Here is a 23,735-nt window from a genome sequence, read left to right on the forward strand (position 1 = left end):
TTCCTATGTGTATGCAGACTTTCATATCTTCTGCCCAATGGACGAGAGTGTAACCGGGGTAGGAGGGCCCTTTGATGTTGATTGCTTTCCTGAGGCAACAGGAAGTATAGATGGAATCAGTGGATGGAAGGCTGGTTTGGTAATGGATTGGGCTATGTTCCTGACTCTTGACCAAATGTAAAAATATAGTAGAGAGGAGATAGCAAGAACTGCAGATTCTGGAGTCAGAGACAACACAATGTGGAGCTAGAGGAACACAGCAGGCCAGGGAGCCTCAGAGAAGCAGGAAAGTCAACGTTTCGAGTCGGGACCTGAAGCATTTGGCAGGCAGTGTTGAGTAAATGGCATTGAAGCTGGTGTGTTATCTACCCATTTATTAATTTTCATGGCCAAACTTACTTTGTGCAATGTTTACATTTCTTAACAGTTACATTAAATTTTAGTATATTAGAAGTAATTTCTTCTTTTGAAAAGATGCTACCTTCATGCATGATTTCAAAGCTTGGCTCATTAATTCTGCTAACCCTGGCCCTGTCACTTCATGTTCTATATCCAACATGATGTTGTCACTGCCACTTAAAGAGGCTACACTGTAGAATTGTTAGAATATTTGAGAAATTGGGTATGTCCTGCTGTAGTATACCGTTTACAGTCTGTGCAAACTATGGCCCCATCTCAAATCTCACTTCCATATCCAAAGTCATTGAACATCTCCATTCGCAATTTAAGAAGATGGCTTACCATCAGTTTGTTCGGGAGCAAATCTGCAGGGAAATTATAGAGAGAAATTCCAACATTAGAGAATAGTTCTAACTGGGAAATTTAACTACCTGAATGTAGACAGTGGTAGCATAAAGTAAAAGTAATTAACTGGGGGAGAGCTAACTTCAGTACAGAACTGCATCAGATCACACTCAAAAACTGTAGATGAACAATGGACTATCTTCAGGGAATATACCTCCACTGATCGAGAGTACAGGAGAGTCATGTCCCCTTAAAAGCGAAGGGGGGACAAACAAGTCCAGAGCCCCCTGCATGAAAAAGAATATAGAAATTGAGATAGATAGAAAAAGTATGCTTATGGTAAATATCAGATACAAAATACAGTTAGGGACCAAGAGGAAAAAAGAACATTCAGAGGCGAGGTGAAAATGTCTATTGAGGGGCAAAGAGGAATTATGAGAAAAGGCTAGTGCTAATATAAAAGTAAATCCAAAAGGCAGATCAATAATAAAAGGATGATAAAGGAGGAGTGCAGCCAGTAAGGGACCAGAAGGGGGTCTACACATGGAGGCAAGAAGAATGGCTGTCAAACAAATACTTTCCATTCATCTTTACCAAGGAGGCCATGATGACAGAGGAGGAATCTGCCAATGGATGGGTTCAGAATTGTTTGGGAGGGAGTGTTTGATTGGATACTGGTACTTAAAAATTGATAAGTCATGAGATGCATCCAGGGATACTAAAGGAGGTGAGCGTAGAATTACAGGGTGTCAGCCATAATCCATCAGAAACAATTATTTGGGGTAGAGTTGTAGTCATATGGAAAAAGATGGGTTGATTAGCAAGATTTTGAAGGGGAAATCATTTATGACTAACTTTCTGGAGTTTTATATTGAAGAGGTAACAAGAAAGCATTGATGAGGTTAATACTGTCGATGTGATGTACATGACTTTCAAAAAGGCATTTGACACAATTGTACACAACCAACTTGTGAGGAAGGTTACATCTCATTGACCAAAATGGGCAGCAGAAATATGAAAACAAAATTGACTGAGACAGGAAAGAGAGAAAATGGTCAATAGGGTTTTTTGGGGGGCTGGAGGAAGGTTTGCAGTGGAGTTCCCCAGGTGTCATTATTGGACCCTTGCTTTTAGATCATAGATCATAGAATCCTCACAGTGTGGAAACAGGCCCTTTGGCCCAACAAGTCCACACCAACCCTCAGAGCATCCCACCCAGACCCATCCCACTATAACCCACCTAATCTACACATCCTTGAACACTACAGGCAATTTAGCATGGCCAATCCACCTAACCTGCACAGCTTTGGACTGTGGGAGGAAACTAGAGCACCTGGAGGAAACCCACACAGACACAGGGAGAACGTGCAAACTCCACACAGACAATTGCCCAAGGGTGGAATCAAACCCAGGTCCCTGGTGCTGTGAGGTAGCACTGCTCACCACTGGGCCACTGTGCCACCCCAATTCTAATATATATTAATGATCTAGATCTTGGTGTACAGAGGACAATTTCAAAATTCAAATCATCATATTAAACTTGGAAGCATTGTAAACTATGACCAGGATAATGCAGAACTTCTAAAGAATGCAAACAAGTTTGTGGAATTGTTGGTAATGTTAATGTAGAGAAGTGAGTAATGTATTTTGGTAGAAACAGGATAGATAGACAGCACAAAATAGGTGACCTAATATCCAAAGGGATGCAGGGCCCTGGGTGTGTAAGTGCATAGATCTTTGCAAATAGGTAGAGTAGCTGATAAAACATAGAGTATCCCAGGTTTTATTCATATAGGCGGACAGTACAAGAGCAAAGAGATGGTGCTGAACTCATGCAAGATACTTATAAAACCTCAACTGGAATATTGTGTCCAGATCTGAGTGCCACATTAAAAGAAAGATTTTAACACATTGGAGGGAATGTAGAAGAAATTTTCAAAAATGGTGCCAGGGATGAGAAACTTCAGTTATAAGAATGGATTTGGGATATTGGGACTGTCATTCTTCAAGATAAGGCTAGAAGTTTTCAAAACCATAAAAAGTGTCGATAAAGAACATAAGAAAATATTCAACTGCTAGAGAAATGAGACTGAGGCAAAGCTGAAGCATTCTAGTTTATTTCTACTTGGAAGCGTTGGCTGAGAGGTGATCGTACAGAAGTGTATGAGTGGTATGAGGAAGGTTAATCCACAATGCTAAATGAAATTCAACAATGGGAGCAAGGCTAGGACACATCCTAATGTAAGGTCACTTTAAGAATCTACTGATATCAATCTTAACAAGAAATGAACAACACCTAGACAGGACTTTTGAGACATATTTTTGAAATAAATCTCTTATGCAAATTTAAAAAATAGGTGCTATCTCTGTGGATGGATGAATTAATATAGGTTGAATAGTTTTATCCACTGGGATCTTGTGACTGTTGAATTACAAATGCCTTGTTGTGCTTGAATTAACATGTCAAACTGATGGAATCCTGCTGTGGTAATGTGGAATATACTGTGGAAGCAGATCTGAGATTTGTATCTCTGTATATCCATCTGACAGACCTGAAAGGTAGTGCTCATTGTCACTTCAAACTGTAGTGACAGTAGACCCTTAATCTGTAAATATCTGCTCAGCACAATGTTATGAAATAACCAAGAACAAGTTTGAAAAGTTTTCAGGAGTTAAAATGTGGCTGTTGGCTGGAATTAGATACATTTGATAAGAAGTCTGCATGAAAATAGAAGAAAAGCCGCAATTTCACTTCTGCACACCCTGCTTCCTGTAAAGACTCTGTTCTATTCTCCCAGTTTCTCTGCCTCTGACGTGTCTGTTCAGATGTACACACCCTTCCAAACTGATGCTTTCAGTATGTCTTCCTCTTTTTTATCGTACAGACAGTTCTCTTCCATTGTGGCTGACAGTGCCCACCACTGTGTCTTATCTATTACACACACTCCTACCTACACATTACCCCTTTCTCCCAGAATTATGACAGAATTCCACTTGCTCTCACCTCCAGCCCTCCAGTCTCTATGTTTAAATGACCATACTCCCATAATTCCTCCCTGCCCCTCATGATGGACTGATAAGTGCCAAGCTTCTTGTGTTGTTGGAGCTGCACCCTTGTAGGTGCATAGCGAATATTTCATCATATTCCTGACTTAGCCTTGTAGATGGTGGATAGGTTTTGGGGAGTCAGGTGACAAGTTACTCGCTGTGGTATTCCTAGCCTCTGTCCTGCTCTCATAAAAACCGAAAGAACTGCGGATGCTGTGAATCAGGAACAAAAACAGAAGTCGCTGGAAATGCTCAGCAGGTCTGGCAGCATCTATGAAGGAAAAATCAGAGTTAACGTTTCGGATCCAACCAAAAGTTAGGCTCCCTCTGTCCTACTCTTATAGCTGCAGTATTTATGTGGTTAGTCCAGTCCAGTTTCTGATCAATGGTAACTCTCATGATATTGTTAGTGGAGGATTCAGCAATGGGAATACCATTGAATGTCATGGGGCAGTGACTTGGTTCTCTCTTGTTTGAGGTGGTCATTGTCCAGCAATTATGTAGTTGTCTCTTGTAACTTGTGAGTCCCAAATCTGGATATTGTGTAGATCTTGCTGCATTTAATATGAACTACTTCAGTAACTGAGGAATTTGTTCAATCATTGGTGATCATCCGCACTTCAGACATGATGGAGGGAAGGCCATTGATGAAGTAGCTGCAGATAGCTGAGCCTGACTCTGAGGAACTCCTGCAGTGATGCCCTGGAGCTGGGATGATTGACATCCAGCAACTGCAAACGTCTTCCTACAATTCAGGCATGACTCCCAGTCAGTGAGAGTTTACCCACTATTCCGTTGGTTCCAGTTTTGCAAGGGCTCCATGACGCCACACTTGATCAAATATGACCATCATATCAAGGACAGTCCCTCTCACCACACCTCTGGAATCCAGCTCAGAGATAATGGGAACTGCAGATGCTGGAGAATCTGAGATAACAAAGTGTGAAGCTGGATGAACACAGCAGGCCAAGCAGCATCTCAGGAGCACAAAAGCTGACGTTTCAGGCCTAGACCCTTCATCAGAAAAGGGGGATGGGGAGAGGATTCTGAAATAAATAGGGAGAGAGGGGGACGCAGACCGAAAATGGATAGAGGAGAAGATAGGTGGAAAGGAGAGTATAGGTGCGGGGGTTGGGAGGGGATAGGCCAGTCTGGGGAAGATGGACAGGTCAAAGGGGCGGGATGAGGTTAATAGGTAGGAAATGGAGGTGCGGCTTGAGGTGGGAGGAAGGGATAGGTGAGAGGAAGAACAGGTTAGGCAGGCGGGGACGAGCTGGGCTGGTTTTGGGATGCAGTGGGGGGAGGGGAGATTTTGAAGCTTGTGAAATCCACATTGACACCATTGGGCTGCAGGGTTGTCAAGCGGAATATGAGTTGCTGTTCATGTTTGAACCGAGGCTGTAATGAGGTCAGGAGCTGAGTGGCCCTGGCAGAACCCAAACTAGGTGCCAATGAGCAGGTTATTGCTGAGCAGGTGCTGCTTAATAGCACTGTTAGTGACACCTTGCTTCACTTTACTGATGATCAAGAGCAGACTGATGGGGTGGTAATTGGCCAGGTTAGATTTGTCCTGCTTTTTGTGTGCAGGCAATTTGGAGTCAAAGAGTACAGGAAAAGGATCGCGAGCCTAGTGGCATGGTGTAAGAACAAAACACTCTTCCTCACTGTCAGCAAGTCAAAGAAGGTGGTCACTGACCTTGGGAACCAGAATGGAAGGCATGGCTTGCATGATTGTAACGAGGACCTCATAGAATATGAGTTCCCTGAGTGGGGCCGTTAATCTGGTCCAATCAGGGAGCCCTGGCTGACAGATGTAAACAAGAGTATCGGAGGTTCTGCTCACTCTGAGAGCTGTCTTTGAGGGAGCTGGATCAGTGTCAAGGACATTCGGCATGTAAATAAGGGGTGACTTGGTAACAGGATACCAGCATCTGTGGAGTTATTTCTGTATCAATGATGCTGAGGTGGAGATGCTCAAGAGCTTCAAATTTCTAGGAGTAAATATCATCAACAATCTATCGTTGTGCATGCACATTGATGTTGTAGTCAAGAAAGCACACTAATGCCTCTAACTCCTTGAATTCTGCACATCCACAAAGACTGTTATCAATTTTTACAGATGCACATAGAAAACATCCTATCTGGGTGCATCACAGGTTGGTATGGCAACTGTTCTGCGTGAAACCACAAGAAATTACAGAGAATTTCTTTCTGCTGGATTGGTTTGGCCCTGTTTCTTTCTTTATCCCTTCACTTTGCTGTCAGACAGTACTATAAAAAACAGAAAATGCTGGAGAAAGTTAGCAGGTCTGATAGCAGCTGCTGAGAAAATGGTTAATGTTTCAAGTTCAATGACTCGTCCAAAGAAGAAACTTTCTGAGGAAGAAGACTTTCTATTTTTATTTCAGATCTCCAGCATCCACAATACTTGGGTTTTATTTGAGTGTTCAAAACACGTTTTGACATTTGCACCTTTTGTCATTTCATTCCCCTCCCCTCCATTTTCCCCAACATTTGCAGAATTTTGCTTCTGAGTAACTTCTTTTAAAGAAAAAGTCTTCAATTTATTTTGTGCTTTCCCAACGGTGTGCCTCAGTGCTGTGTTTCTCCAGCTCCATGCTGTGTTACCTATAGGAGAAAACATTGTTGCTTGCAGACTAAGGGAAGAGCAGGAGTGATGTTCCACTACACCCTTCCCTGCCCAACCACCACCACAACCTTGTGTCCAGCAAGTCTGTCTGGAGAACCCACCATGGTATCCACAGATTGGGTCCATGCTGAGCGAGTTCAAAGGTCAGGCATCATACTCAGACTTCCAATCCTTGTCAATTTCCATTAATAGAGATAAGAAAGTGTGGAGCTGGATGAACACTGCAGGCCAAGCAGCATCTTAGGAGCAGGAAAGCTGACGTTTCGGGCCTAGACCCCAGGGCCTGAAATGTCAGCTTTTGTGCTCCTGAGATGCTGCTTGTCCTGCCGTGTTCATCCAGCTCCACACTTTGTTATCTTGGATTCTCCAGCGTCTGCAGTTCCCATTATCTCTCTCCATTTCTGTTAAGTCTGACAGTACTTGCAAGTGACCTGCACTTACAGGTTTACTGACTCTCCAACATCACCTCTGCACGGTGCCTCACCCCCAAATTATTATTGGAGCTGAAACACCTACAGTTTTCAGAAACTATTTTCCTGAATATTATTCAAGGATTAGGGACAAGTGCAGGAATTTGGGATGAGCGCAACTTTAGTGATAGTTATGTCAGTGCAGAATCAATGGGCCTTTTCTGCACTGAATGAATCTATGAAAGAAAACTAACATTTCTCTTTTCCAGTCTAATTTGTTAACTAACCTGAGCATTAATCTCAAAAATGCATGGTAATTACACACAGCCTTAGATTGTGCACCTAAACTTAAGCAGCACAATAGCACCTTATGTTTAACATTGTGCAATGCTGAACCAAGTTGGGTGTGATCTGACAATTACAACATTGCTTTGGATTGAAATGTTGTGTCACTCCTCTTCACAAAATCACAGATTTCATATTGTCTTACTGGATTGGCAAAACTGCTGCCTTCCCATTGCAGTGGCTGTTTCCTGAACTAGCCCAGTGACCCTGTTTTGGTCACATTTCATTCATTCATGTTCACGCCGAATATATATCTTCCATTGCACAAACTATTGCTGTGCTATAACCTCTGCCATTGACTCCATCACTCTCCCTGAGGCTGAGATTTTTCAAGGTACTGCCTATCTATTTGACCATAAACTCAGCTTCTAAACCCAAAATCTCTCCAAGAGTGAGACAGTCTACCTTTGTAACTGTGTAACATTGCATGTCTCCCTTCCCTCTACGACTATCTCAGCTCATCTGCTGCTGAAACCCTCACAAATAATAGTTTTTTATCTCTATACTCAACAGTGGCAGTGTTTACCTTGCTGCCCTTCCTTCTCGGCCCATAGTGAACATCAGCTCACCCAAACTCTGCTCTCGTGTCCTGTTCACACATTTCCTCTTGTTTCCCAGTCTGGCAATGTCTCAGGTTCAAAATTTGCAACTCAGACTTCATGACCTCAATCAGCCCTGTCCTGGGAACCCTCTGTCACCTAGAACCCTCAGATCACCATAGTGCTCCAGTGCTGGCCTCTTGCATGCACCCTGTTTCAATGACTCCAAAGTTGGTGGCCATGCCACATGTTCCCAGATACTTGCTCCTTGAATTCCCTCTCTGAACCCCTCTGCCTGTCTCTCCTTTAAAAACCTACCCAACTAGTTGGTCACCTGTCTCTATGTCCTCGATGTCAAATTTTATTTCAGTTGTTCCTGTGAAGTGCCTTGAGATATTATTATGTATAAGAGTCTGTAAAATTGCAGCTAGTTGTTGTCTTCTTTGGATATTAAAAAGGCTGTAGCCTGTTTACCTTTCAAGCTTTCCCATTTCCAGTACCTGTAAAAGAATATGCACATCACAGACCTGCCACAGTTAAGTGATCATCAATCGTATTGGACTGTATTAAGTTCAGGTGTGCAGTGTAGATGCTAAAATATTTTAAAAGGGCTAAATTTCTCAGTCAAGATCTGGGATATTTTGACGTGCCCAGTCAGGACGATGAGCCACTTTGTAAATATTTTTTAGAAATAGACTGATAACACTGGAGTCAAATTGTCCAGAGAATCATCAATATACAAAGAAAAGCACTTTAATCAGTAGTGGCACGACTGTCAGTCGACGTGCCAGTGAAGATGAAACCAAACAGGCAATTACTTGTGTAGCAGAATGGGAGAGTGTCTTATCTGCTCAGTCGTGCAAGCTTGTGAGAAGTTTAGAGAATCCAAAAGGGGGAAGTATCTGTACAGCCTGAACAAATTCAACTAAACTCCACTATATTGAACATTGATAAGCCAGCGTTCGGTGCCACTGTGGACGATTCCAGGACAATAGATGTGGCCAAGAAAGGAAAGTACAGAAGGCAAAGGCAATTTTATGCCTGAACGTGCAAATGAAAAGGTGGATGAGACTTCCAAATATGTAACTTCATGAAGATCTGACTGAAGCCATGTTTTTCTTAAAGGCTAATAGAGTCTTGAAATGCACAGATGTGAATGTAGAGTAGACAAAGAGTTTATTAAAGTTTGTTAGTTATGCAGCAAGTAACTTCCACAGCGTGCAGCTTTGAGTGTTGCTAGAACCATAGAGATACACTGAAGATGCATTATGTAACATTCTGACAGAGGTGAATAGACAAGATGATTTCCTCTGGCAGTATGTGTTGGTGACAAGAGGGGTTATCATTCATCACTTTCATTGAGAGAGCGAGAGAACGCAGTGAGGGGTGTGGAGTGGTTGTCAAGGGAGAGGTTGATGCAGATGTGATTATTTCCTTTAAGGTAATAATTCGATAAGTATTTGAAGTAAAGAGAAAAAAGTACAGTGTGGGCAGAAAGCATGGCAGTTTTGATGCCTGATGTCAGAGCCTGTAAGCTGGAAAGGCTTACAAAAATGTTCAAGCCAATACTTACAGCAAATTGAGAGGATGAATATTACTCTTCCTCCTTTGAGGGGTCAGCGTCAAGGATTAAACTGGGGATTGCTTTTTTTAACCCCTTCTCTATCTTGCCCGAAAACTCTATATCCTGGGATGACAGATGCCTGTTTAAACCAAGTCCCTATTCACGCCCTCGGCTGCTCTGTGTTCCTTGCAGCAATCTATCCATTTTCATACCTAGCATTTAACATTACCAGAATCTTGTGCTGTACGCTTTTTAACCTCTGTTTCTTCCGCTTCTTAGAGTTAATTGTTGAGATTCTGGCTGCTGTTTCCTGCTTTGAATTTACCTCCTGTTCCCTGCCAATCTAGTTTAGATTCTTCCCAAAAATACGAGCAAGTCTCCTTGCAAAGAAATTTATTAGATCTCATGTTTCAAGTAATCCAAGGTGAGATGGAGTATGAGATCTTTATGCTGTCGGTTCACATGCTATGATGTAGTGATGCTACCATGAGCATGCCTCTTAAAGGAGCACTGACTGTAAGACATGTAACAGCTAACAATGTCAACTGGCCTGGAATTGAAAACCCTTGGTACATCTTCTCCTGCCTCAGGAGGAGTCCATAAAGAGTAAAAAGTTTATTGTTACATATCAACTGCTTAGGTAGTTAAGAACAGCTTTCATAAGCGTTGTAACAGGTAAACGGTGTATTTGCATAGTCACAATTTGCATTTGGAGTAAATTTGGTGAAATATTCCGCTTAACGTTTGGTGGCTTGTGAAGATTGTAATTGTTTAGAAATTGTTTCAGGGGGGCTTCCTCTCTGTTTTTGGAATTTGAAGTGCACAAAATTAGATCACAGAACTCAATAGCTCAGTTTAGTACATGTTCTTGTCAAGATAAATTGGATAATCGTGTTGCTTTTTTTTGCACTTAGGACCTCAGTTCGTTTGCTATGCCTTTCCTGGATGGCGATGTAGAAACCTCTGAAAAAGATGTCTCTCATAAGGTACGAATGGTTAATTTATTCATTTTATATGGGTCACAAAATGCGAACGTCCCACCATGCTTCATTGACAAAATGACTCTCAACGCAGCAGTATTGATTTAGTAAGCTCAGGACCACTTTACAGAGGAGCCTGTCTGTCATAAAAACCAAAAGAACTGCAGATGCTGTAAATCTGGAACAAAAACAGAAGTTGCTGGAAAAGCTCAGCAGGTCTGGCAGCATCTGGGAAGAGAAAGTCAGAGTTAACATTTCGAGTCTGGTGACGCAGTTCTGAGGAAGGGTCATTGGAACCAAAACATTTAGCCTGCCTGTCATGATGGTTTTATTTGTAAACCGCTTAGTACCATTTTTTTTACAATTTTCCCCGCTTTACTCATGGTATTTATGTCATCTGTGAAAGGCTATAGCCTGAATAAAAGAGATTCTAAATAAATCCCCCTCCTACTCCAATTTAAAATTCTCAATGCAAACTAGGGCAGCATTGTGGTTCATTGGTTAGCACAGCTGCCCCACAGCACTGGGAACCCGGGTTCAATTCCAGCTTTGAGTGACTATCAGTGTGGAGTTTGCAAATTCTCCCCATGACTGTGCAAGTTTCCTCTGGGTGCTCCAGTTACCTCCTGTGGTTCAAAGATGTGGAGGTTAGGGTGGATTGGTCATGCTAAATTGTCTACAGTGCCCAGGGATGTGCAATCGAGGCGGGTTAGCTTCTAAATGTGCTGTTGTGGAGATAAGGTGGGGGAGTTGGGTCTGGGTGGGATGCTCTTTGGAGGCGTAGTGGGGACTCAATGGGCCGAATGGCTTCTTTCCATACTTTAGGGATTCCACTATTCTCATAAGCAAAGTTGTGTTGGAAAGTTGACACACGTTCAGTATGACAAAGCCAAATCTGAGGTCAGCAGGTGTGCTCACTGGGAAGGATGCTGAGTCTTACTCGGGGCTCAAGGGAACAGATATTGAATGAAGATGATGATTCTAGGGCTGGAGCTCTTGGAGGGCAAGTAGATAATACTTGAAAGAGTGATTGATTGCCAGAGATGGAGCAAAGGGAATGGACAGTAAGCAATATGTCGCTGTCAGAGGAACATTTAGATAAAAAAAAGAAACTGTGGAGGGTTTAGAAAATCAGGATTGGGATCCTGAAGTCAATCATCAGGGGAACGGGGGAGCACAAGAGATATTGATAATAATGAACCTCACAGCCACCTTTAAACCACATGGTAATGATCCATTTGGAAAGTGACTTAATTTTACAAGCTTCTCCACTCCTGGGATTGCCAAAAAAGTTAGTGATTTTAATCATAGACAGCATGAAGCAGGCCATTCAGCCTGTCGAGCCCAAACCAACCCTCTGAAGAGCATCCCAGCCAGATCCACTCCCTACCCTATCCCTGAAACCCTGCATTTCCAACAGATGATCCACCTAGCCTGCACATCCCTGGACACTGTGGGTGACCAATTCACCTAATCTTCACACCTTTGGACTGTGGGAGGAAACCAGAGCAGCCAGAGGAAACCCACACAGACACAGGGAGAACGTGCAAACTCCACACAGACAGTCGCCTGAGGGTGGAATCAAACCCGGGTCCCTGGCGCTGTGAGGCAGTAGTGCTCATCACTGAGCCGCTGTGACACCCTTAATCAAAGCACACAAAGTTCTCATTTGACTTGTCTGATGGACTCACGTTTACAGAAAACACTGACTCTAATACGAAGTATTATTCAATCCAAGTAACCAAATTCCAACCATAGGCAAGTAACTAAGGCCTAGTATCATATAACTCTGGGAATTGAAACTTCACCTCTCTCGCTATCTCTTTGAAAAACACACACACACACACACACACACACACACACACACACACACACACACACACAAACACTTTAAAAGCTAAGCAGTCACCTGTTTAAAACAGGTGAGGAAATGTTATTTTCTGTGAGTCTTTGGAATTCCCTTCGTCAAAATGCAGAGTTATTAAATATTTTTAAGGCAAAGCTAGATAGATTCTTGATTCCAAATGCAATTAAAGGATGCAAAACTGCAAGGAAAAGGCAGCAGAGATGAACTAATTGAGTTGCTGTTGCAGTGAACTGGCATGTGCATGATGGAACAAATGGCCCTCTCCTCTGGTGTACTGTTACAATAATTTTAAAGCACTTTATGGGACTGGAATAATGTACTGATCAAAGCAGGGCCATCATTATATTGTTATGTGTGTAATTTGCCTGCTTTCTAACAGTCACTTCACTTCAAATAGTATTTCATTGATACATCACTATAAGATGTCCAGTGGTCATGAAGGTGCTACTTAAATGTAAGTTTTTTTCATCATTCACGTTCTCTTTTCTTATCAATTTTTTAGCCATTCTCTGCTGTTCTAGGTGATAGACAGATGCAGATATGATGGCCAGAACGGCTCTTTTTGAACCATAACAATCCTGTGAATATTGCAAACTTCTTCCTTCAACACTCTTTAACTTCCCTTGTTGGTTATATTTGGACCACTTCTCCCCACAATGTTTTTATTTTGAAAGTAATCCGAAACAAGGTCTTAATTGGTAAGGTGGCAAAAGGGTAAGTTGCTCCATTCAGAACTTCACTCTGTTCGCCTGTTCTATTCCTTTTTCTTTCTTTTCCTCTTCTCTCTCCGGCCTGCAGTAATTCTATCCTCGCCCCTGCACTTTTAACTACCTTACCTGGGTAGCCAGGTAGTAGTCATGTCGTGACTGGAAACCGTGTGGAGGGAGTGGAACACGCGATGGTGGGGAGAGTGGGGCCGGTTTGGCTGTGATGGTGGGGAGAGTGGGGCCAGTGAGGGGGCAGTGGGTGGTGAGGGGGTGATGGCGGTGAGAGTGTGGCCGGTGAGATGGCGATGGCAGTGAGAGTGGGGCCGGTGAGAGGTGATGGTGGTGAGAATGGGGACGGTGAGGGGGCAGTGGGCGGTGAGAGTGGGGCCGGTGAGAGGTGATGGTGGTGAGAATGGGGACGGTGAGGGGGCAGTGGGCGATGAGAGTGTGGCCGGTGAGATGGCGATGGCAGTGAGAGTGGGGCCGGTGAGAGGTGATGGTGGTGAGAATGGGGACGGTGAGGGGGCAGTGGGCGGTGAGAGTGGGGCCGGTGAGATGGTGATGGTGGTGAGAATGGGGACGGTGAGGGGGCAGTGGGCGATGAGAGTGGGGTCGGTGAGGGCGTGACGGTGGCCTCCTGGATGTCCTAGTAATTGGAGCGGCACCTGCACCATTGTGAAGATGAGACTTGGGACTCAGATCAGGAATTTTCTTCTTGCTTACCTTTTAGCTCTGTTGCAATCTTTTAATTCTGGTTTTTGTAACCACGTTGGCATCAGTGAGTGGCAACTTTGTGCAGTTTTCGCCGTACTTATGTATTCCCTTACTTAGAACATGTGACTAATAAATAAATAAATATATATATAAATAGAGATTCTAACTAAATTCCTCTGAATTCCAGTATAAAATTCCAACATTTTACAATCACCATTTCCCAGAGGCTGTTTGAAGACATAGTGAAGGAAAATAGCGCGGAATCACAAAGGAGCAAAAGCGGGTGATGGACAGAGAGTTTGTGGCAGACCACGAGTGTAGGGATGGGACAGTGGTGAGCTGTGGAAGAGGGGAATTAGTTGCATGCGAGGGATGGGGAATAGGAGGGTAAGTGGAGGGGAGGTGAAACTAGTTCTCAACAAGTTGACAAGAGTGTGAAACCATGCTGAGCAGTGACGTAGTGCATGGCGAGAGAAACTGTCAGCCACAGCAAAATACTGCAGATTATGAAAATCTGAAATAAAAAAAACAAAATCGTGTTGGAAGCATTAAGCAAGCCATGTGGTATCTGAGGTGAGAAACAGTTAATATTTTGCGTCAGTGATCTTCCATCAGCGCAGAAGTAAAATAAACAGTAAGAACAGACAGTGCTGGAGAAACTCAGCAGGCCTGGGGACAACTCTGAAACCATAAACAGAGATAATATTTTGAGCCCAGTAATGATTATTCTTCACGATATAAATGTCGGAGTTTTCAGGCTGGCAGTTTGGTGGGAAGGGATGCAGAGAGAAGATTCTGTGATAGGGCATTAGTCATAAGGGATTAACCAACAACAGATTCTGTGAAGCAAAAAGCAAAGAAAGTGGTAATGAGTATATTGTAAAGAGACCATGAATAAGTCTAGATGAGCTGTGACTAGCTGTGTAGCAGATATCTGAAAATGAGATGAAAGGATAAAGGAAGAAACAAGCCAGTAAAACAAATTAGAACAGTAAAGCACAGAGACTAAGATAAAGATAGAGGTTATGATCTAAGCTTGTGGAAAAACTCAATATTGGATCCAGAAGACTCAAGTGCTGAGATGAAAAATGAGGTGCTGTTCTTTGAGCTTGTACAAAGTTCAACCGAATCTGAGAGAAGCTGCTTTGTACAGGCTAATCTGTGGTACTCCTACAGGCGCAAGGGGCAATTCCTTGTGGGTGTTACAGACATTGAACATTATACACAGGTTGATCCAGTTTCATTGTTTCTGTTGGTTCTTGTGGCACGGTGCAAGCTTCCAGGTCAGAAAGTCCATGTCCGATTCCCACCTGCCCTAGAGGTTGTGTGATAGCAGGTCCAAACTGGTTGCTGAGAAGTGCTAAAACAGCAGATGCTCTGACTGGCCATTGCAAGAAGCCATAAGTTTATAAAAATTACTGCAAAATAACTTCAATGTTTTAGTCGTGCCTTTTGATGTTACCAGGGCTTTCTAAAATGTTTTTGCTTGAGAATGAGTTACTTCTTGAAGCGAGTTTATGCTGAGTTTTTCAGTTTTTTTTCTGGTGGTCCTGATTGAGCTCAGGATCAAATATTGGCCAGGATGTTGGAAGGAAGCCCCTGCTGTTTTCGGAATAATTGCAATGGGGGTCTTTGATGTCCACAGGAACCAGCAGACGGGGCCTCGGTTTAACAGGTCATTAAACAAAAACATCTCTAACAAGGCTGCACTCAAATGCCAACATGACCTCCTGACTGAGAGATGAGAGTGCTGCCAACAGAGCCAAGTTGACTCTTGATTATAATGCATGACCGGATAGCTTTTTAATAAGCTCATACTACTGCTTGAGTCACGATCGCAGCCTTCATTAGTTCCAATCTATCATTGTGTTTAGAAGTTACCTCTGGTTTTGTCCTTGCAATTAAAAGAAGCAACTTTAGATTCATGCTTCCATAGTCCATAGGCGAAAATCAAATCATTGTTGAGACAAACTTCAAAATGAAATATTGGCTAAAGGTGATACCTTCCTTTTACAGTGAAAAAGCCTGGTGATTAAATGCCTGTGAATGAAGTATCAGTCTAGACTGAAGTTTCTTACAGCAAGCTATTTTTTCTTCATACATGCAGCACATCAGCCACAATAATCACCTCGGGTAGCATGATCTGGGTTCAGAAATTCTTCAGCAGCCCTGTGAATGCTGTTCTGTGTTCAGGTGCCAAGGGGTTTGTGTTTTAAGTGGAACAGATTGGATTCTGCCAGATTTCTAATCTGTCCCATTATTTGGCTATTGAGAAAAATGTACCTGAGTGAGACAGGCGAGCCCACGTTACAGAGACCCTCCAACCCCACTACACCGGGCACTTTCCCCTGCAACCGCAGGAAGTGCTATACTTGCCCCCACACCTCCTCCCTCACCCCCAAGATGACATTCCACATCAAGCAGATGTTCACCTGCACGTCCGCCAATGTGGGATACTGCATCCGCTGTATATGGTGTGGCTCCCTTTACATTGGAAAACCAAGTGGAGGCTTGGGGACTACTTCGCAGAACACCTACACTCGGTTCGCAATAAACAACTGCACCTCCCAGTTGCGAACCATTTCAACTCCACTTCCCAATCCTTAGACGACATGTCCATCCTGGGCCTCCTGCAGTGCCATAATGATGCCACCCACAGGTTGCAGGAACAGCAACTCATATTCCATTTGGGAACCCTGCAGCCCAATGGTATCAATGTGGATTTCACCAGCTTCAAACTCTTCCCTACCCCCACTGCATCCCAAAACCAGCCCAGCTCATCCCTGCCTGCCTAACCTGTTCTTCCTCTTACCTGTCCCCTCCACCCACCTCAAGCCGCACCTCCATTTCCTACCTACTTAACTCATCCCGCCCCCTTGACCTGTCCGTCCTCCTCTGACTGACCTATCCCCTCTCTACCTCCCCACCTAAACTCACCTGTACTGGCTCCATCCCCACCTCTTTAACTTGTCTGTCTCCTCTCCACTTATCTTCTCCTCTATACACCTTTGATCCGCCTCTCCCTCTTTCTTTATTTACTTCAGAACCCTCTCTCCCTCCCCCTTTTCTGATGAAGCGTCTAGGACCGAAACATCAGCTTTTGTGTTCCTAAGATGCTGCTTGGCCTGTTATGTTCGTCCACTTTGTTATCTCGGATTCTCCAGCGTCTGCAATTCCCATTATCTCTGATCTCATGTTGCAGGTTGACTCCAGCATGGAGAGCAGTACCTGAATTACAAATTAAATCAATGAGATTCTCGAGGAGAGTTGTCCCTCACGTTGAGCACACTGGAGGTTGAGACACTCTCAGTAGTACAAGCTGAGTTTAGCTTCTGTTTCAAGTGGAAGGGGCAACTGCTTAAGGACATTAGATCTCCCAGGCTGGAAAACAGCATATATTCCAACTTGCTGTAAGTGAAGCCACTAGCTAACAGAACTGTGAAGAAAGACTTGTGCAATCATAGCATCTCCTCATATTCCCGGGATGTTCCAAAAAGTTTAAAGTGAAAATGAATTACTTTTTGAAGTAAACTTATGTGGATTTGATCAGATCTTTGTTTGATGGTGGTTGTTCAGTTCTGGGGCAAATCTGGGCCAGGATATTGAAGAGCTCGAACAATAAAACACAAAACCTGAATTATCTCCAATTTTACTGGCACATTCTTGATGGTCCAAGTAGCCTGCTGTGTTGTTTGATGATTTATAATATTTTGTTCATTCTTTCTTCCACTTCTTAAGTGGCACCGTGAAGAGCGTACGGATATTGTAGCCAAGATGTGAGCACTGTGCTATGTAGATCTGTGTCAATAACTCAATCTTCCTGCACCTTTGACTTTTGGGGATGAAATGTTGTGCATTCAGATGGACTATGGATTTGAAAAATGATTTTTGGCATCAGAGCAGAGTGTTCACTTGTGTGCTTTGACTCCTCCCCTACTTCTTTTTTAACTGCATTCCCATTCAAAGAACCATTTCGGCAAACTTCTGTTGATGAGCTTCACCAGGTAGCTCTTGCTCCGTATTCCAGTTGTTCCATTCACCTTAACCTTTTTTTTATAATCTCCCCCTCCCCATCTATCCACCCTTTTTAAGAAAGCATTTCTTGCCTACTAATGCTTCCCACCATGTAACTCTTACTGCAAAAATCTACCCAAAATCAAAATTTGGATGTGTAATTGTTCAAAGAATCTGGAAATGTACAAGGGAAGTGGGGTGGGATTGGGAATATTGGGGTTGCTCTTGGGGTGATGTTTTGGACAAACCACACCAAATGGTGGTCTCCTGTGCTGTTACTGTTCTGTGAAAGCACATCACATTCATTTGTACACCAGAAACACCCAGCTGTTTGTCAGCACCATCTCTTTGTACCCTGTAGTGCCTCAGTTTAGTAGCCTGTTTGTCTGTTGGGCTTCGCTTCCCAGTCTTGTTACTCCTTGATTTTGAAATGTCCATCATTGTTTACAATTCTCCCCTCACCCACCTTCCCATTACCACAGTGGCTCGACAGTTGCCTGAGATCTCTGTGGTCTTTCAATTCAGCCTCATGCACATTCCCAGTTGTGCTTTCAGATACCTGTAAGCTTTAGGCATTGGAATTCTGCCCAAAAGTTATTTCCACACTCTGCCTCTCTCCTAAGACTCTCCTTAAACAATTATTCTCTGTTCAAGCCTTATCTCACTTACCTTAACATTGCTAAGCTGTTTTGTGCCAACCTTCCTGGACCTCTCAGTCTCCATCTCAGGCAACCAGCTTGTAACTGATGTCCATTTCAAGCCCACCGACTCCCACAGCTACCTAGAATACACCTCCTCCCACCCACCCTCCTGCAAAAATTCCATCCCCTATTCCCAATTCCTCCGCCTCCGCCGCATCTGCTCCCACGATAAGACATTCCACTCCCGCACATCCCAGATGTCCAAGTTCTTTAAGGACCGCAACTTTCCCCCCACGGTGATCGAGAACGCCCTTGACCGCGTCTCCCGCATTTCCCGCGACACATGCCTCACACCCCGCCCCCGCCACAACCGCCCCAAGAGGATCCCCCTCGTTCTCACACACCACCCTACCAACCTCCGGATACAACGCATTATCCTCCGACACTTCCGCCATTTACAATCCGACCCCACCACCCAAGACATTTTTCCATCCCCTCCCCTGTCTGCTTTCCGGAGAGACCACTCTCTCCGTGACTCCCTTGTTCGCTCCACACTGCCCTCCAACCCCACCACACCCGGCACCTTCCCCTGCAACCGCAGGAAATGCTACACTTGTCCCCACACCTCCTCCCTCACCCCCATCCCAGGCCCCAAGATGACATTCCACATTAAGCAGAGGTTCACCTGCACATCTGCCAATGTGGTATACTGCATCCACTGTACCCGGTGCGGCTTCCTCTACATTGGGGAAACCAAGCGGAGGCTTGGGGACCGCTTTGCAGAACACCTCCGCTCAGTTCGCAACAAACAACTGCACCTCCCAGTCGCAAACCATTTCCACTCCCCCTCCCATTCTCTTGATGACACGTCCATCATGGTCCTCCTGCAGTGCCACAATGATGCCACCCGAAGGTTGCAGGAACAGCAACTCATATTCCGCCTGGGAACCCTGCAGCCATATGGTATCAACGTGGACTTCACCAGTTTCAAAATCTCCCCTTCCCCTACTGCATCCCTAAACCAGCCCAGTTCATCCCCTCCCCCCACTGCACCACACAACCAGCCCAGCTCTTCCCCCCCCCACCCACTGCATCCCAAAACCAGTCCAACCTGTCTCTGCCTCCCTAACCGGTTCTTCCTCTCACCCATCCCTTCCTCCCACCCCAAGCCGCACCCCCAGCTACCTACTAACCTCATCCCACCTCCTTGACCTGTCCGTCTTCCCTGGACTGACCTATCCCCTCCCTACCTCCCCACCTACACTCTCTCCACCTATCTTCTTTACTCTCCATCTTCGGTCCGCCTCCCCCTCTCTCCCTATTTATTCCAGTTCCCTCCCCCCATCCCCCTCTCTGATGAAGGGTCTAGGCCCGAAACGTCAGCTTTTGTGCTCCTGAGATGCTGCTTGGCCTGCTGTGTTCATCCAGCCTCACATTTTATTATCTTGGAATCTCCAGCATCTGCAGTTCCCATTATCTCTCTCTTGTGCCAAGTCTTATTTGATGACATCCCTGTGAAGCACCATATGGCATTTTACTGCACTGAAGGTATGATATAAATATAAGTTTTTGATTGATTCTAAGGCTAGGCAGTGCTGTGTAACAGTATTGTATATAGGTTGAGATGGCATGAGTCTTTGATTTCAGTTTGGGTGCTCACATTGGTAACCATGAAGATGAAGAATGCTGAACCTGTTCACCTCAATGGAGACCTCTTCGATTTACTGGGTTGAAGTATGAGAAAGAATGATTAGTTGAAGGTTTAAATCTGGTTTCCTGCTCTCGGCATCTGATGATTATTTTATGTGCTTACGTTGCCTACTACACAGTTACATTCGCAGATTCACAGATGCAGGATCTTTGATAGAAACATGATAACCCCGACAAGGCCCGTGGGGCAATCACACATTCATCTCCCTGTGGAACTCAGCGTATGAGTTCCCTCACTAACAGGCATTGGAACTCATCACCTGAGCCCTTCATAAAGCAGATCCTACAGGCTGTGAATGGGATCATATCTGCCAACTATCTGCCCCGCTTCTGCAGTTACATTCATGTCCGCGTGTTGTTGGAGGGGGCGCAGGTAGTGTCCACCTCGGCTCTTGATGCCTTTCGAGAGAAGTGGAACCCCATGCTTTATTTAACCCATCAATTCCATTTTGATTTCATCCCATCCCTGTCTCCCTACTCCCGCTCCCTCACTTTCAGTGGTTTGCATTGCCAATAGTGGGCTTTGTTTGTAAATATTCAACAGGCTACTTGAGTATTTTGCAGGTGGTGGTTCGTGGATTAAAAAAAGTTGCGGTGATTTTGGTAGTGGGAAGGTTGGTCAGTTGTGTGTGACAGTACTTCTGGGTGTAAGAGAAACAAATATATAAAGCAGATCCAGGGGATGTTGGGTGCAGCGATAGAGTATCTGTCTCTAAGCCAGGAGGCCTGGGTTCAAGTCCCAGATGCTTCAGAGGTGTATTATAACTTGCCTGAACACACTGATTAGAGGGTAAAAAAGAAGAGCAGATACTTCAGGCATAAGAACACAGTGGCTATGCCCCTACCTCTGAGCTAGAAGGTCTAGATTGAAGAGTTCCCCGAGCTCCATAGGTTTGTAATAATAACTCTGAACAGTTTGTCTAAAAATCTGCAAGGACTTTCCTCAGCTGAGGGAAAAATATAATAATGCACAGCCTTCAGACTCATATAGCACAGTGGTAGTGTCCATAACTCTGAGCAGAGAGGCCTGGGTTCAAGTCTCACCTGCTGCTGGAAGTGTGTAATAATATCACTAACTAGATTTTATTAACCAACAATAGGACAGACCCAAACCCAGGAGACCTGGGTTCAAGTCCTAACTGTTCCAGAGGTTACAGAATCACAGAAACATCCCCTTCAGTCCAACTCGTCCACGCTGACCTGATATCCTAAGTTAATCCAGTCCCATTTGCCATCATTTTGCCCATATCCCTCTAAATCCTTCCTATTCATATACCCTCCAGGTGCCTTTTAAATGTTGTAATTGTACCAGTGTCCACCACTTCCTCTGGCAGCTCATTCCAGACACACACCACCTGTTGCATGAAAAAGTTGCCTGTTACATCCCTTTGAAATCTTTCCCATCTCACCTTAAACCTATGCCGTCTAGTTTTGCACTCACCACCTGGGGAAAAAACCTTTACTATTTACCCTATCCATGGCCCCCATGGTTTTATAAACCTCTATAAGGTCACCCTTCAACCTTTGACACCCCAACCAATTCAGCCTCTTCCTGCAGCTCAAACCCTCCAATCCTGGCAACATCCTTGCAAAATATTTTCTGAACCCTTTCAAGTTTCACAAAATCTTTCCTATAGCTGGAAGACCAGAATTGTACGCAGTATTCAAAAGTGGCCTAACGGATGTCCTGTACAGCTGCAACATGACCTCCCAACTCCTATACTCAAGGCACTGCCCAATAAAGACAAGTGTACCAAACTCCTCCTCCACTACCCTGTCTACCTGTGACTCCACTGTCGAGGAACTACGAACCTGCACTCCAAGGTCACTTTGTGTATTAACATCTCAGAACAGGTTGATTAGAAAATATAAAACAAAAATAAAGTAGAAGTCTACTGTCCTGGGCTGGGATTAGCCAATGTACAAGAGTAGTAACTCACAAACAAAAACAAAGTTGCTGGAAAAGCTCAGCAAGTCAGGCAGCATCTGTGAAGGAGAAAATAGAGTTAACGTTTCTGGTCCAGTGACCCTTCCTCAGAACTGATGGTGTCTGGGAAGATGTCAGTGGCTGGGGGAATTTTTTCGGCTCTATCCTATCCCTTTCTCCCTACCCCACCCCCCCACCCGTTTTTCTGCAGAAAACTGACATTTTCCCAGCCGCCATCCGTTCTGAGGAAGGGTTGCCGGACCCGAAATGTTAACTCTGTTTTTCTCCTTCGCAGATGCTGCCAGACCTGCTGAGCTTTTCTAGCAACTTCTGTTTTTGTTCCTGATTTACAGCATCCGCAGTTCTTTCAGTTTTTATTTACGAGTAGCAACTCTAATGTTCAACCACATTACAATGTGATTGTTTCTGTATTTGACAGTTTTGTTCAGCATATTAAAGAAATCATGAAAATATACAATGCATTTACAGTGGAATGATAGCAATGTTACTGGGTCAGCTGTTCAAAAGACCACTCAAGAGTAATAATTAACTTGTCTTGACTCCACACTCCTTGCATAACTTCCCCTTCTCACCTAAATGATAGTGAGCTGACAAACAGTTATCAACTTCACTTGTGAACATCAGCCATGGTGGTGATTGAAGAACTAACTGCTTTGTGTCAAGATGCATCCGACAGTCAATGTTATATCTTCTGGTCTGCCCTGAGCTTTCAAAGTACAGACGTGTGCAAAGCAAACAGGATACATACGGAAGAGAAAGAAGGAAAAACAACCAGGAGAAGAAGAGAGGGAGATACACCAGGAGAAGGAGCATTAGCAACCTATCAGTACGGGGACGACAAAGATGGAAAGTGAGAAAAAATGGGCAAGTTAAAATGTTAATAAAATGTGAGGCTGGATGAACACAGCAGGCCAAGCAGCATCTCAGGAGCACAAAAGCTGACGTTTCGGGCCCAGACCCTTCTTCAGAGAGGGGGATGGGGTGAGGGTTCTGGAATAAATAGGGAGAGAGGGGGAGGCGGACCGAAGATGGAGAGAAAAGAAGATAGGTGGAGAGAGTAGAGGTGGGGAGGTAGGGAGGGGATAGGTCAGTCCAGGGAAGACGGACAGGTCAAGGAGGTGGGATGAGGTTAGTAGGTAGATGGAGGTGCGGCTTGGGGTGAGAGGAAGGGATGGGTGAGAGGAAGAACAGGTTAGGGAGGCAGAGACAGGCTGGACTGGTTTTGGGATGCAGTGGGTGGAGGGGATGAGCTGGGTTGGTTGTGTGGTGCAGTGGGGTGAGGGGACGAACTGGGCTGGTTTTGGGATGCAGTAGGGGAAGGGGAGATTTTGAAACTGGTGAAGTCCACATTGATACCATTAGGCTGCAGGGTTCCCAGGCGGAATATGAGTTGCTGTTCCTGCAACCTTCGGGTGGCATCATTGTGGCACTGCAGGAGACCCATGATGGACATGTCATCTAAAGAATGGGAGGGGGAGTGGAAATTGTTTGCGACTGGGAGGTGCAGTTGATTGTTGCGAACTGAGCGGAGGTGTTCTGCAAAGCGGTCTCCAAGCCTCCGCTTGGTTTCCCCAATGTAGAGGAAGCCACACCGGGTACAGTGGATGCAGTATACCACATTGGCAGATGTGCAGGTGAACTTCTGCTTAATGTGGAATGTCATCTTGGGGCCTGGGATAGGGGTGAGGGAGGAGGTGTGGGGGCAAGTGTAGCATTTCCTGCGGTTGCAGGGGAAGGTGCCGGGTGTGGTGGGGTTGGAGGGCAGTGTGGAGCGAACAAGGGAGTCACGGAGAGAGTGGTCTCTCCGGAAAGCAGACAGGGGTGGGGATGGAAAAATGTCTTGGGTGGTCGGGT

At 44.6% G+C, this 23,735-nt stretch overlaps 1 protein-coding gene across 6 annotated transcripts in view; it reads left to right on the top strand.

Moving 5' to 3' along the window:
- The window catches only part of prkag2a (protein kinase, AMP-activated, gamma 2 non-catalytic subunit a), a 447,918-nt gene that overhangs the window by 158,172 nt on the left and 266,011 nt on the right, over positions 1 to 23,735 (top strand). For all 6 annotated transcript variants that reach the window (XR_007249582.2, XM_048551429.2, XM_048551437.2 and 3 more), the window contains one exon: positions 10,215 to 10,286. Coding sequence is in view for 5 of the 6 variants with exons in the window: in XM_048551429.2 (XP_048407386.1) it covers positions 10,215 to 10,286 (72 nt within the window). In the remaining variant the exon portion in view is untranslated. The remainder of the gene's footprint in view (positions 1 to 10,214; positions 10,287 to 23,735) is intronic.

This window comes from Stegostoma tigrinum, chromosome 2 (assembly GCF_030684315.1).
Source record: "Stegostoma tigrinum isolate sSteTig4 chromosome 2, sSteTig4.hap1, whole genome shotgun sequence".
In the NCBI taxonomy this organism is placed as follows: Eukaryota; Metazoa; Chordata; class Chondrichthyes; order Orectolobiformes; family Stegostomatidae; genus Stegostoma; species Stegostoma tigrinum.